We start from the raw sequence: 16,195 nt of genomic DNA, 5'->3' as shown, positions 1-16,195 counted from the left end.
TGATTTATGGAAGCAATGGATCTAAAAGCACTACATTTACAGATGTATATTTCTTTGTGCTTCCTTTAGGGAGCACAGCTGGTTAGGAAGGGCTACTATTGTAGTTCAAGAGGCATTCAGGGGATATTATGGGTCCCTGTTGATCACAAAGTAGTCAACTTACTTGTGATTGAAGACGCTCAATGAATGTTTACCTCGAATTATAGGGAGTTAGTTTCCTGCTAGTCCAGAGTACCACACTCCTCAAACCTATACAACACATGCAAGGAGAGGGAACCAAGAGTCAGTGTTGCTAACTCTCTTCTAGAACCCAGGAGTCTATTTCTTCCCCTTTTTCTTTCTGAAAATATAAATACTCACCTGGCCTTCTTTTTCCCTGGACAAGGGGTTTATTTCATTCAACCAGGATATATTAGGTCATCAAGGAGAAATTTATGTGCAGTAAAGTCTGAGGCCAGACTGCTACTCCAGTCCAATGATGTGCTGTTCAGGCTTGGCTTAGACGTTCCTCTCCAGGAAAGATAAAAATCATATCCCTAGTTCCTCTGGATCCAAAGCCCTGGGAATATTGTAGCATTTCTGGTGACCCCACAACAAATGGGCTGTTGACTCTGAGGAACCGTTGACATTGAAAACTGATTTTAAGCATGCTTTACATAAACCTCATGTTGTTCATAAAGATGGCTTCTCTCCCCTTATTGGATGATATGGGCAAGTACTGGGCCAATGTTATTATTTGCTCGCTGTTAGGTCGCAGGCCATAACTCTAGACAGCATTTCAAAGAGGGAAGAGTCACTCCTGACGTGATCCAGTAAAGGAAATGGTTACAACAAGGTGGGGAAAAGGTAAATACGAAACACTGCTGTGGTTTCGAATGGGCTAGGAGACATCACAGGTGAGAAGAGAGTACCAGAAATTTGAGAGGCCTCTATGGCTGAGCAAAAGGGGATCCCAAGTTGGGCAACAGATGCCTTTACCACACCTCAGGTAACTTCACTGCCTTATTTTGTCTTTATGGCAGGTACCAACAAAACTGGTTTTCTCAGCTGTGAGGAGCTTCCCTGTAGAGTGGGGCCAAAAGAAGTGCAAAAGCTTGCCTTAGCACAATCTTTTATTGAAAAGACAATACAGAAGTAAATGGATTGAATGATAATGTTGAGTAAAAATAATTTGAAATAGAGCAAAATAAGCATGATGAATCCGATCAAAGTTTTAGGGTTGATAAGTGATGGCTGTGACAATTTTCCCATTCAATTATCGGGTGAGTGATATTTATGCTGATGCTCTATTTTTGTAATTTTAAACAAAAGTACATAAACTATACTTGGTGCTCAGTTAAACAGTGCATAAGAGTTAAAGTCTTGGCATATGTAGTGAAATAGGCACTTGTATAGATGGCTCTTGTGAAAGGGGTTTATGAGACAGTCTTTGAAAATCTATTTTAAAATTAGTATAAAGCCTTAAAAATGTATTATTTGATCCAGTGATTGTACTACTGGGATTCTGTCCTGAGGAAACAACACTATTTTTTTTCTTCTTTTTTGAGGGGAAAGTTTTGGAGCATTGCGTCTAAAGCTGTTTTATCACAGAACTATTTAGAACAGTCAAACCTAGGAGAAAAACAAAGTCAACTAACAGCAGAGGAGTTAAGTAAATTATAATGTAGCACTATTATGGAATATTTTGCAATTATTACAAAATATTCAATAAAAATTATTATACAACATTTTATAGAATGTATGATTTCAACTGAGAAGAGAAATTGAATAAACAAAAGGATAGATTATGAATGAATATTTTTCTCTTTTTTACTCTTCTATAGTTTCCCCTTCTTCTTTTTCTCATTAGAAAACAAATACTTTAAAAAATAAATCCTCACCAAGTGCATGCTAAGTAATGCACGAGTTTTTGTGTATTAGTATCAGGAATGCCTGTTAGAATTTGGAGGCTAAGATAGTATGGAGGGTTAACTATACTATCAGGATCCTATTTGCCTTGGGACCAGCTGTACCCTGATGAACAGGGAACCATATCTCAGAAGAAATTTGATAACAGTTAACCAAGGCCTACACCCACCTGGAGATGACCTACATTGAGAGGGTGATAGATGATAACTTCCAGGCTTTGCTAGACAAAGGGTATTCTAGAAACTGGATTCCTGACAATTGGCAGAGCCTCTTGAGTAACATCAATTCTTACCACCCACACAAATCTCTCCAAAATATTTGAAAGAGATTTTAAAAAATTGTTACACTGTACATATATATTAAAGGCAAGAATCTGGAAACATTCCACCCCAGATAAACATAATCCAGAAAGTAGAAATGAGGACAAAGTGTTGTATGAACCAATGCATAAAGGTTAACTTGTATTGTATTTTGCTGCTATTGTTGCTGCTGATAATTTGGGGACACCTCTGCTTCCTCCTCAGAAAGATGCCAATGTTGCCATTTTTCATTTATGAAGTTCATATTTGGAAAGAGTAGCAGCCAGGGCAGATAAAGTGCAGAATTCACCTGGCTAAAATCTAGCCTCAGGCTTTTTGTTCAGTGTCTGTGATAGCTTATGCTCATGGCCCACACTCCCTAACCACAGTCATGTCTCAAGTTTGGCTTTTCCAAGCACACTAGGGGTAAAAACAAATGATGACAATATGTCAGATATTTATTTTTGATCATTGCAATTTTAAAAAAAGCAAAAATTTGCATTTTAGATCTGTCTGAGAGTCATTTAAAAAAATCCATTATATTTTCATTGCCTGAAAATTTTAAATGAAGAAATTGTAAAAACGTTTCAAAGACCCCACCACTTGACAGACGTGGTGTTGATTTTTCTAGTTGACTGGGAAAGATATTTCAGTCAATGACAAAAGATATAAGTTGCAGGGTAAACCAGCATTATCCCTCTCCCTCACTGCTTATATTCAGTCAATCACCTTCTGCCAATTTTACCTCCTAAATATTTCTCAAATCCACCCCATTTCTCCTTCTCTACTATCACTGCCCAACTTTAGACCTTCAATAACATCACTTTCCTTGCCAAAGCCTTGTACCTTATATCTCTACCTAACAGTTCACCCAGCATAGCATGTCTAAAACCATTAGACTGGCCCTGCCACCTCCTGATTGAAACTCTTCAATATTTCCCCATCACTTTCACAATGAATCCAAATATTTTTTACATCTCATAAAAGTACCTCCACAATCTGTCTTTGTCCACTTCTTTCCCCTCATCTCTTGCTATTTCCTGCTTTAAACTTGTTTCTATACCGCAAAGCCATTTGTAGTTCTTGCAAAACTATACTGCTTCTTATTTCTATGTCTTTGCCTTTGTGTTCACCTCCAGATTAAATACCTGTCCACCTATTCTTTGTATGGCTAACTTCTTAAGTTTTGACAGACATCTCAAATCTTTTCCCTTCACGGAAAGTGTTCCTGACCAGCCCTGTGCATTTCTTTATCGTTGCATTTCCATATTGTGCTTTTAATTTCTGTATATCTCTTCTATTAGGCTGTGAGCTCCTTGAAAACAAGGGCTATGTCTTGTATGTCTTGATGTCCTTAGCCCCTGGGACAGAAACTAGAACGAAGGTAGTTCTCACTATGTGAAGGTATTTTTGATGCACACAATTGGTTGAGGGAGTGCTCTTCAGGGAAAACCTAAAAGGGAGGAAGGGAAGCAGGGCAGGAAAGGAGACAGAGCTGAGCGAGGAGGTCATGGGTAGACTCTAGGCTTGGCCTGGTCCACACACAGAGGACCTCTGGAGCATGAACTGCACTATGAAACTGTCCCTACTTGAAGCAAAGGAGTAGCCCTTTGTACACTCACATCAGTCAGTTATTGGCAGTGGGCATACCCAAAACGGTGTAAATTTCCCAGCAGGATGGCTCCTGTCAATCAAGGGTAATTTTCAAGACAAGGAGACAACTGTGAGCTGTTAGCATTCAATTCTAAAAATAGCTGGAGAATGGATATATCAGTTGAGTAAGGGGATCAGGTGGGGGTCATCTATTACACTATCAGAGATGTCTTAATGATTTTATCGTTATTCAAAGTACCTACCCAAGTAGATACTATAAGAGTAATATGGGGGGCCGGCCCCGTGGCTTAGGGGTTGAGTGTGCGCCCTCTGCTACTGGCGGCCCAGGTTCGGATCCTGGCTGTGCACCCACGCACCGCTTGTCTGGCCATGCTGAGGCCGCATCCCACATACAGCAACTAGAGGGATGTGCAACTATGACATACAACTATCTACTGGGGTTTTGGGGGGAAAGAAATGAGGAGAATTGGCAATGGATGTTGGCTCAGGGCCAGTCTTCCTCAGCAAAAAGAAGAAGATTGGCATGGATATTGGCTCAGGGCTGATCTTCCTCACAAACAAAAAAAAAAAAAGAAAAGAGCAATATGATTTGTCCTTTTGTAAGTAAAGGCTTACATTTTCATATTAGGATGCAATATGTTTAAGCTCTATGATTAGACTTTTTTTTTAAGAATGCAAACTTCAAGCTTGTTACCATGGAAATATTTTGAGCTCTTATATATGTAGTAATAGTGACTTAATTAAAAATACTTCCCCTAATCTCATTTGAATGTATTGACATTTTCCAGTCTGTGTAGCCTTAGTTCATGAAATGGTACATCAGTATGCACTCCTTGTAAAGGAATTAGTTCTGAATCTTAACTCCATCACTGTTTTCATATAAGCTCTCAGAACATTACGAGTGGTAACAAAAATGAATAAATATGATGCTTCCTACTCCCATCCCCCAATGCAACTTCATGGCTTCATAAACTCCCACTGACTCTGAAGGAATATGTACTGCAAAAGAGTCATTGAACCAGAGTATTTCCATGGAATCCTCCCATTAAGGAAAGGAGAATACCAATAGCAAACTTCCTGAGAGAGGCTTATAGAAGGGTATTTTTTTCTGAAAGAGAGAGAAACAGATTAAATACTACTGGCCTACACAATTACCTGATGATAATTTAAAAAATAATAATAATAAAGGTTACCTAGTAACTTCCATAATGGAATTAACAGTGTCAAGAAATATGCTCTTGGAATGACTGTTTCCAAGCCAACAGAGCTTGTGTGCTGAAGGAAAAACTGAAAGTATCAGTAGCAATTCTGGTCATCAAGAGTTATGTTTTAAGCTATCACGTTTTCTTTTAAGATTCGAGATGTCCTGCTATACAAGATTAAAACAGACACTTTGTGGCTATATAAGAAAAATGTTTTTATTCATAAGGAGATGCATACTGAAGTATTTAGGGGTGAAATATCATTATGTCTCTAACTTATTTTCAAATAGTTAAGGAAAAAATTCTAATACACACACTGAGAGAAAGTGTGAAAATAAGACAAAACATTAAAGGAAAAAATAAATACCACTCATCATTTATTTCATTTAATAAAATGCTTCAGTTTAATTATTGAAAAAAAGGCATAAGCCCATCACTTATTTAAATGTGTCTATCCAAATAATTTGAAAAGATCTTAAATTGTTCTTTATATTATCTGCCATCTTTCCCCAAAAAAATATTAAAACATGTTAATAATTTTATAGTTTATTTTTGAACATCATACATTTAGTTTAATGGTAGTAAAACTTCCTAAGCCATAGATCCTACATCTATTTCCATATTAAAATGAGCATAAAGTGTCTCTGATACCCAAGGTGCTGTTATTTCTTCATCTTCCCTCTGCCTTTTCTTGGCATGTGACTCTGAGCTGTTTGCAACTTTTTTTCTGATTGATAGTCAAGTACTAAAAAACTTTAATTTTCAGTGATGTTTATGGTTTCTTTCAACATTTTTCTCAGTAAGCAGTTTCTGAAAGTGTGTATTAATATCTCTGTCTATCCCCAATGCAACTTTCCCTCTGTTCTCTTGATCTAATTTGTTACTAACTTTTCAGAACTTTCTAGACGAAATATTTGTGCTTTTAGCTTCAAGCATTTTGCTTTATCTTACAAATCTTATGAGAGTTTGAATAATTTCATCTGACTGTTTATACTGCTACCTTGAAGGTGTTTCAGCCTTTTTCACTGGCAGCGACATCCTCTGTGACAGATGGCCTCAGTTACAATAACTTGATTCTAGAATTGTATTGTAATTCATATGGTGGTAAAACAAGCTAATTTCATGCTTATCACCAGAATTATAACTGTTTAAAATAAAATCCCACCTAGGATTCATTTCATGTAGTGGGACAAATGTACAAAATTGTGTTGATAAATATCACATGTAATTATATAACCTTGACACCTCTCTGTACAGTTCTGTCATCCTATTTGATGTGGTGTGCCAGCTCTGCAGCAGTCATTGACAGGAATGATGACAATGACTTGGACATTGATAATATCCACCAAGCTTCCAGCACATTTAATCTAGACAGTACCTAAATACCGCTCTTTAATAGGGATATTAGACCAAAATTTGGTAATTGAAAGTAACTACATTAAAGAGTGTTGTGAAATTGAAAATACCTTTATTAGGAAACAGAATAATACTATGGTGGTAGGGAGAATGAATTCTAGGGTCAGACGTAGTTGGGTGAGAATCCCAGCACTTCCACTTATTAGCTGGCATTATGTTTCTTCAATTATAAAATTTAGTTATTAATTTGTTTATTTACTCAATCAATAATTCATTCATTTAGTAAATGTGTGTTGATCTGGTTAGCAGGCACAGTTCTAGACCCCGGGGCTAAAGAAGTGAGTTAGAAGGACAAAGTCCCTGGCCTCAGGGGGCTTACATTCTACTGGGGAGACAGAAAGCCAACAAAAAGGGGGTACATAGTGTAACATCAGATAGCAATAAATCTTATGAAAACATATTAAAGCAGAATCTGGGTCAAGTGATCAGGATAGGAAGCTGGTCTTTCAGACAGGGCAGTTAGCAAAGGCCTCTTCGACCTTTAGAGGAAGTGAGGGAGGACGCCAAGCAGTTGGTTGGTGAGAAAGTTTCCACGTAGAGGGAACAACGAGTTCAAAAGTCTTAATGGATGTTTTTGTGAAGGGTAATTGTAAACTCAGTCATAGTTAAGTGCTCCTTAGATGTTAGATATTAAGATAAGAAATATAGATAATGTCATAGATTATGTGTCTTCTTTGCTCTAACGTACATCTTCATTTTCATCTTGATCATTTTCCCTCTCTTGACTTTTATGTTATTGATCCTATTCTCAGACCCTTTAGGTTGCCTTCTTTTTAATCTATAGTGAGTTAAACCCTGCTTGCAATACTCAGATGCTGCTGCTGTTAGAGGTCCTCTTTTCTTGGTTTTCACCCTTTTGCTCACTATTTGTATACTGCGAGCTATTGTCAAATTGATTATCTTGCTAAGTATTGGGCAACTGCCCTCTCTAAAGAGGAAATCTACAACTTCTCCGTGATGATGATAATAGTGATATACCTGTCGTGTGGGGACCTGCTGTTTCGTATGTGGTGGGGGGGGGGTGATAAAAAATGGAGTCACGATGCCATTTGGAAGATGGTGCTTCCAGGAAACCCAACCAATCCCCACCCCCATTGGCCCCATTTCCCACCATGGTTTTTACTTTAAACTTCCCCTGACACTCCCAGAAATGAGAGCAACGTGACTGTCTACCTCTGTCTCTGGCCGTGAAACTACTACCAGAGCTTAATTCACTTTTGTTGTATTTCTTTCTGCCTTGTTTGGCTGTAAAACATTTATTCATAATTTTATCAGTGTGAGTCCAATAGGAGAGAAAAACCACATACTAATTTGAACAAGGAAAGTTTATATAAAGAATTACTAAATGTAACAGGATATTGGAGTAATGAAGGACTGGCTAGTAAGAAAGAAAGATGTATTATTCTGCTCAGGCTGCCATAACAAAATACCGTAGACAGGGTGGCTTACACAATGCAAATTTATTTCTCGTAGTTCTAGAAGCTGAGAAGTCCAAGATCAAGGTCCTGGCTGCTTTGGTTTCTGGTGAGGGCCCTCTTTCTGGTTTATAGATGGCCGTCTTCTTGCTGTGTACTCACATGGCCTCTTCTCTGTGAGCACGCAGAGGGAGGGAAAGAGAGAGAGAGAGAGAGTGCAAGCTCTGCTGTCTCTTCTTCTAAGAGCACTAATCCCTTCATGAGGGTTCTGCCCTCATGACCTCTTCTAAACTTTATTACCTCCCAAAGGCCCCTCCTCCAAATACCATCACATTCAGGGTTAGGGCTTCAACATATTAATTTTAAGAGGACATAAACATTCAGTACATAGCAAAAAGAGAACTCTAAAGAATAGAGGAATGGCTGCCACTATACCTATGGCTGAGATAGAGCACCCAAGGAAAAGCCCCTATCCTCCCACCCCCACAGTGAGATCCAAACCTTATCGGGAAAGTACATGGCTTACTGAATGGCAGAAGTCAGTCACTGAAGTGCCACACCAGTAAAACTTGTTGGAAATCTGCCCTCTGGAATTTGACAGAGATTTGCCCTCTAGGGTACCTGGGAAAGCTGTTCGTGGGAAGTTGTCTCATCTGAGGCTCTGCTAAAAAATCGCCAAGCTGTTGGCTACCAAGCACTGTAGGAGCTTGGTACTGGAGAAACACACACTGCAGGAGCTAGGTGCTGGAGGAGCGTCGCACACTGCAAGAGCCTTCCAAGCAAGCATGCTGGGACCAGGGAGCAAAACCTTTTCCTCCTGCAATGTCTCTCCAGCACCTTCTACCAACAAGGCTTCAGTGCCAGCTAGCAAAGGAAAAATATTTCAAAGGTCCAGATCCATTTTCAAAGAACAGGCCAAAAGGTGGATTTAGAGTGGAAAGGCAATAAACCAATAACCAGCACACTGATGTAAACTAAGTATAAATACTAGCAGAAGCAAACCAAGTGATGATTAAGGCTGTTTGTTAGCAGGGTACATTATTTTTCACTGTCGATCTGAGTTTTATCCATTGCTGCATCCTCTGTGCCTAGAATAGAATCTGGTCCAATATAGATGCTCAATAAATATTTGTTGAGTGAATAAATGAATGAATGAACTAATTGCTTAAAATTTTTCTCTAATATTTTTCCTCTCTCTTTTTTTTTTGCTTTAGCTGATGGATGCACTGATTGGTCTGTCGATATCAAGAAATATCAAGTTTTGGTGGGAGAGCCTGTCAGAATCAAATGTGCCCTCTTTTATGGTTATATCAGAACAAATTACTCCCTAGCCCAAAGCGCTGGACTCAGTTTGATGTGGTACAAAAGCTCTGGACCTGGAGACTTTGAAGAGCCAATAGCCTTTGACGGAAGTAGAATGAGCAAGGAAGAAGACTCCATTTGGTTCCGGCCAACATTACTACAAGACAGTGGTCTTTACGCCTGTGTCATCAGGTATCCCTTTAATTCTATTACTGTTGAATCAATTAAATCACATGCTGCTTTCTTACTTAAATTTTGACGCTATCTCTTTCACCTAAGGTATTGTCTTGATATTTGTATGTGTTGCTGCTTTCTAAAATTTAGAATATAAATCATAAAAAGATGGGATTGGAATTTATATTGAGACATAATTTCTGGCTTATGGAGAAAAGAGATACCATCTGGGTATCTACTTATGTTGCCAGAAATTACTAAAGACTATGAAATAAAATTTATAGAGGAGGTGAAATGTTGCAAATAAAATGTAAGCAAAGACTTGCAGAAAGGATGCATAGTTTATTGCTAAATGGGTTGTAACATTTTGTTATTGCCCTTCACAGACAGATAGAGCGCAGATACCTCTGGTTCACACACATCTGCAAAGATGAATTAGGTAACATGTGTATGTGCACAGGGATAGGAAGGCAGCGTTGCCATGTTAGGGAATACGAAGGCTGTGTTCCAGATCGTTTTGTTAACCAAAAGTGCTGGTCAATACAAAAAATTTCCCAGGTCCCTCAGGGCCAGTGAAAAAGTTAATAACGAAATCTGTGCCCTTATCCCCAAAGAAACTCACCACACATCTACACATCTTTGTCTGCTTGTGGAAGAGACATATGTAGTTTGTTTAATGATAATGCATTGAAACAGTATCCATGTAACACATTAGCAGTTAAAAATCTCAGTTTAAGCATTTAGCCCTTCGTGGGTTGTGAATCACACCCTGCAGGAGTGATTGTGGATGTCATTAGACTATAAGAACATTGGCAAAGAAGGATATAAACAGATAGAGGATGTGTTTAAATCTTTATTTTCTGTATTTTGGTTTATAAAGAGAAATAAAGCCAAATCTAAAGCAGTTGATTCTTAATTTGGAGAAAGTCTCAGAATTACCTAGTGTCCTCTTCAAATCAAAATTCTACTTCCACTTCTGAAATTCTGATTGGCAGCTATCACTCCTCTGTCATAAGGATTGTACCTCCCACTCATCAACACCTACAAGAATTACCTTTATGCCAAGTCATGGCTACAGGTGTGTTAGGACATTAAAATAAGTCAAAGCCACATAAAAGTTAAACAGAAATTTATCTTTTTAACATTGACAACATATATTATAAGTTAGAGTTAATTTTGGAAAATATAAATGAATGCAAGTAAAGTCATGCTTGGGAAAAATGTCGAATGGATTCTAAAAGAACAAATGCATCATTCCTTTGGCAACTCTTGCTCTTTCCCTTAGAAAGGGGAATCCAATCCTTTTATGTTCAAACATAACTCTTAACAGAAGTAGAGATTTTGCAGGGGCATTGATAAATAATTCCCATATTAGTACAAAGAGTACTGTTTGGACTGACTGTTCTCACTTGACTAATAGTAATTTGATTTAATTTCACATCTGCTGTGTTTCTTTAAAAAAATCATTATTTCTGATTGCTTATGCATGTGTAGAGGTGATTCTTCAAGAGAGGCAAATGTATGTCCTCATTTATCTGAGATTAGAATTGAGCTGAATGTCCATAGTCTAACACTTAATTTCATTATTTATCCTTGATGGGAAAATAATGATGCATTCACATTAGTAATCTGAATTTCTAAAGCACTGAGGCTGCAATTCTTCGATGTATTTAAATATACACTATGATGTCATGCTATGAGAAATTGCATTAAAATGTCCCTGAATCTATAATTGCAATAATGAATGAAAGGTCAAAAATTTTCACAAGCAATATTTGCCATATGTTCATATGTATACATCTTAATGGAAGGTGAAACTCAAAGACAAACACCTTAAAGTTTTATATGTGCCAAGTGGCATTCTCTAGAAAGTGATAAACTGCACAAAAAGATACTTTTGTCACTCAAATTCAAATATCCCAATTGATTTGAAGCTGGTGTCGATACGGCTCCTTTTCCAGTTTGGAAAGTGGTACTCAAAATCATTGTAAACAGCAGTTTTAATAGCATGGCTTGGTGTTGACATGAAGGGAGCCCAGGGCTCTTAGTTGAGTCACTGACATTTTGGCACGTTGTTAGCTATCAGGCTACAAAACTGTCACCATTAGTTTTTAAATAGTCCACTTACAAAGAATTTTAGAAGTTTGAAAATGTTAGCTTCTACTCAAAGGTTCTAGTCTTTCTAAATGGTCTGGGTATTAACTTATCAATGAAAAGGTTTAACAAGACTTTTCATGTACAGCTAATTTGCATTTACACCTAAATATGTACAAGTAATTGTGTACATAATGGAAACGCCTAAGATTACTATCAATATAATGAACAAGAGCTTTCTACTCCCTCCTGTTAGTATCAATTTCGGACAGAATAATATCACATAATTCTTTGCTCCATAGTACCTGGTTTTTTACTCAATTTTCTCTTTCCAGAATTATTGTTTTATTTTTATATGAAAAAGTGAATGAAGGAGAGCTGTGTAACAATTTCTTTTCTTTTCCTTTATTGCCATTTAAAAGGATAACTTTACTTTCCAACACAAAATTTTTTTTTACATTCCTGACCCCTAATTTTTTAATCCCCCCCTTCAGAGTTATGCCCTATTAGCAGTTCCATATGCAGAGCTAGCCATTGCACGTGTAAGCATTTTAATGCCCCCCAAAGGGTAGCTTACAAAGTTGTTTGGCAGCTGTTTTTTGACTGAAATTTTTATTTTTGAGGTAATTGTAGATTCATATTCAGTTGCAAGAAATAATAGAGAGAGATACCATGAATTCATTATCTGGTTTCTCTCAATGGTCACATTTTGCAAAACTATATTACAATATCATAATTAGGATACTGACACTGGTACAGTCAAGACACAAGAACAATACCATCACCTCAAGGATCCCTACTGTTGTCCGCATCTACCTTCCTTCCGCACCAATCCCAAACCCCTGGCAACCACTAATCTGTTCTCCATATCTATTTTTTCAATTAAAGAATATTATATAAGTGGAATCATAAAGTAATGACCTTTTGGAATTGGATTTTTAACTCAGCATAATTCCTTTGAAATCTATCCAAGTCGTTGGATGTATTCGTTGTTCTTTCCTGTTTATTACTGAGTAGTATTCTATGGTATGGACATTATCACAGTGTTGATTCACTCATTGAAGGACATCTGGCTTGTTTCCAGTTTTTGGCTATTGAAAATAAAGCCTCTATGAACATTCATGTACAATTGTTTGCGTACATAAATTTTCATTTCTCTTGGGTAAATGCCTGGGAGTGAATTTGGGTTGTATGTTAGTTGAATGTTTAGTCATTTAAGAAACTGCCAAAGTATTTTCCAGAGTAGCTGTATCATTTTATATTCCCACCCGCAATATATGAGCGATCCAGTTTCTCTACATCCTCGCAGCATTTGGTATTGTTGTTCTTTTTCATTGTAACCATCAGTCTATCATGATATCTCAGTGTGGTTTAAATTTGCATTTCCCTAATGGCTAATGATATTTATTATATTTTTGTGTGCTGATTTGCCATCTCTATCCTCTTCAGTGAAATATCTGTCCATGTCTTTTGCCCATTTTATAATAGAATTATTTGTATTCTTACTGTTGCGTTTTGAAGATTCTTTATATATTCTAGATAATAGCATTTTTTTGGATATGTGGTTTGCACATATTTTCTGCCAATCTGTAGTTTGTCTTTTTGTCCTCTTAACAAGATCTTTTGCAGAGCAAAAGTTTTTAATTTTGATGAGGTTCATTTCATCTTTTTTTTTTTTTTACCATTTATGGATTATACTTTTGGTGTGAAGTATAAGAACTCTTTGTCTAGCCCTAGATCTGGAAGATTTTCTCTTGTTTTTTTTAATTAATTTTTTATCAAATTTTATTGCTTTATGTTTGTCTGTGATACATTTTGAGTTAATATTTATACAAGGTATAAGGTTTATTTAGGTCAAGGTTTAGCTTTTTGGATAGATGTCCAGTTATTCCAGCACCATTTGTCGAAAAAGCTGTGCTTCCTCCATGGAATTGCTTGTGTACATTTATTCAGAATCAGATGGGCATGTTGGTTTGGGGCTATTTCTGGGTTCTCTAGTCTATACCTTTGATCTATGTGCCTATCCTTCTGTCCATACCTCTATGTCTTGGTTAGTGTAGGTATATAGTAGAGCTAAATATCAAGTAGAGTGACTCCTCCCACTTTATCCTTCTTTTTCAAGATTGTTTTGGCTATCGGGGGGCCTGTTCCTGTCCATATAAATTTTAGCATCAGCTTGTCTATGTCTACAAAAACTTTACTGGAATATTGATAGGAATTGCATTAAACCTGTAGATCAATTTAAGGAAAATTATCTTTACTATGTTGAATCTCCCAATCTATGAATGCAGTAATTCTATTCATTTATTTAGGATTTCTTTCTCTGATTTCTTCATCAGCATTTTGTCGTTTTTAGCATATGAATCCTGTACACATTTTGTTAAATTCATACCTAAGTATTTCATTTTCTTCGGTGTGTTGGTAAATGATAGTGTCTTTTTAATTTCATTTTCAACATATACATTGTTAGGATTGTTAGAAATGTGCTTGATTTTTGTGTATTAATTTCTTTCTAAAAATATAATTTTTTCAAATGACATATCTATCTAGTATCTAGTTTCTTTGCCCAAGTCTTTATTTTCTCTTTAGAAACTAAATAACTCTTCTTTCTCACTGAAAGTACATATTAAGCATCTATCAAAAGGTACTTAGTGATATCCATTTATTCAGTCATCCATTTAACACACATTTACTGATCATTAAGTAATATGCTAATACTAGGATTACAAAGATTTAAAAAAAACAGTTTTTTACCCTCAAGTAGATTACATAAGAAAAAATAATGTGCAATAAATTGTTATAGATACTATGATCACAGTCTAGAATACAATGGAGTTCCACCAAGGTGGAGTAGCCCCATTCCTTCCAATCCTTCTTCTCACAAGTGAAAATGCAGGATATAACACAGCAAACAAGCATAGAAGTCTGTGAAAGGTGAAAAGAAGGATTGTCTAGGAGCCTCAGGACTTGAGGAATGATGTGACCACAGTGCTAGTGCTCCAATTTCCCTGACGGATGATGTTGGCAGGGCCTAGCAAGGAGCTAATCTTCCCTCTCCTGCCTAGCAGAAGCAGGCAGCAGTAATACGGTCCCCCTGCTGGAGTAGGGTCAGCACACTTGAGTGGGGGGCTGACCTTCCATCTTTCACCTTGTGGAACTAGGCAGGAGTTATACTCCTCTGCAAGAGGAGTATCAGTGGGGTACAATGGAAACCTGAGTCTTCATCCCCTCCTGGCAGTAATGAGAATCTACGAGGCACTGTGAGGCAGGGCTAGTCACTGCTAAGCTTCACCCTTCTTCCCTCAGTGGGCTTCAGTGGGGAGCAAAGCTTCCACCCTCTACAAGGCAGAATGAGGTGGTGGGAAGCAGGGCTAATTGGTATCCAGCCATTCCCCTGGTGTCAGTGAGGCCCAGCAGGAAGTGAGCTTACTCGCCCACTGGAGGCAACAAGGCAGTGTGAGTCAATGCCACATTCTCACCAGGAAGGTGTCAGCAAGGCTGAAGAGAAAGCTGAACATACATAGCCACTTGGCCTTCACATTATGTTTCAAGAGGAAGATTGCCTGCTTTAAAAAAAGATTAAATAGGATCCAAATTCTCAGTATCTAAAAGGTGCAGGATACAGTAAGAAAAAACACTCACTGGAGATACAGAGCAGTCACTGGCCCATAGTAATTCTAAAATCCAGCTGGACATATGTCACTGGTTGCTTTATTAGGGCCCAGTTCTGCTTACTGGGAGCAGTTCTCTATGGCTCTTGGGTCCATCCTCTTCCTTTCTGTAGAAAGTTAAGGGCCCAGAGGCCTCTTTTTAGTTTGAATTTTATCTGTCTCTCTTACTATAAGCTAGTATGATTCCTTAAAATGCTGTGAGCCTTTTATATATTAAATTGTAATCCCCTCATTAAGCAGAAGCCATATCCACAAATATCTTTAAGACAGATGCCTCTCTACTTTGGTGTTCAAGTCAGCATGCTGTAAGGAAATGTACCAAAGATTCCTAGACACCCCTTTGCTTAGCTACTCTTAGGGTATGCCACGTAGAGCCTCCTTGCTAAGATTCTTAGGGTTTGCCTTGAAGATCTTTTTAGCTACCTTCTTTGGATGATAGAGTATGTATTGTATCCCAAACTTACTGTCACTGATATGTTTTCCCCTCAGAATCAGTGTGAGATAGTATTTGTCACAGAGAAGGCACCCCCAAAAAAGTTATTGAATGAAATAATTAGTGATTGTGGTTAGTATTCTTAGAAGACCTTGTGGAAAACATCACTATAGCCAAAATGATACCATTTCTGAATTCTATAGTTTTCTGTGAGAAAATAAAATAATTCTATTTCTTATGACATCTCTTGTCTGAAACTAATACCAATTATGAACTGCTTATCCTGTATCATTAATTTTGATATTCCAAAAGACAGTTTATTTTATTCTCTCCCTGTAAGATGCCCTCACTGTCACCAGGTAGAAGTAGAAAGTAATAATATGTCAGGCCTAAAAGACCCACAACAAGTAACTGCTATAAGTGTACTATAAATAATTTGTCATTAATTTTAATCTGTATTATAGAATATAATTTTAATATTTATTATTGTTGTATGTGCTTATTGTTTAAAAATCAAGTCATTCTTGGATCAAAGGATAAATAATGCCAGCATCATTTCAGAAAGTCTTAAACATTTATGCCCCAAATAGTCTTCATAATTTGTTCAGGGCAATCAAAGTCCGTATAAATGTTTAATATCCTATCTAGAAATTTTAATGGTCATATG

The 16,195-nt window shown here is 37.2% G+C and overlaps 1 protein-coding gene across 1 annotated transcript in view; it reads left to right on the top strand.

Moving 5' to 3' along the window:
• IL1RAPL1 (interleukin 1 receptor accessory protein like 1) overlaps positions 1 to 16,195 on the top strand; it is a 671,544-nt gene that overhangs the window by 70,047 nt on the left and 585,302 nt on the right. Inside the window, exon 2 of the mRNA XM_087427281.1 lies at positions 9,069 to 9,348. Within this exon, the coding sequence (XP_087283407.1) occupies positions 9,069 to 9,348 (280 nt within the window). The remainder of the gene's footprint in view (positions 1 to 9,068; positions 9,349 to 16,195) is intronic.

Source organism: Ceratotherium simum, chromosome X (genome assembly GCF_057802395.1).
Source record: "Ceratotherium simum simum isolate JZ-2026a chromosome X, ASM5780239v1, whole genome shotgun sequence".
NCBI classification, from domain to species: Eukaryota; Metazoa; Chordata; class Mammalia; order Perissodactyla; family Rhinocerotidae; genus Ceratotherium; species Ceratotherium simum.
The sequence above is the reverse complement of the archived record's forward strand: the minus strand, read 5'-3'. Positions and strand labels throughout refer to the sequence as shown.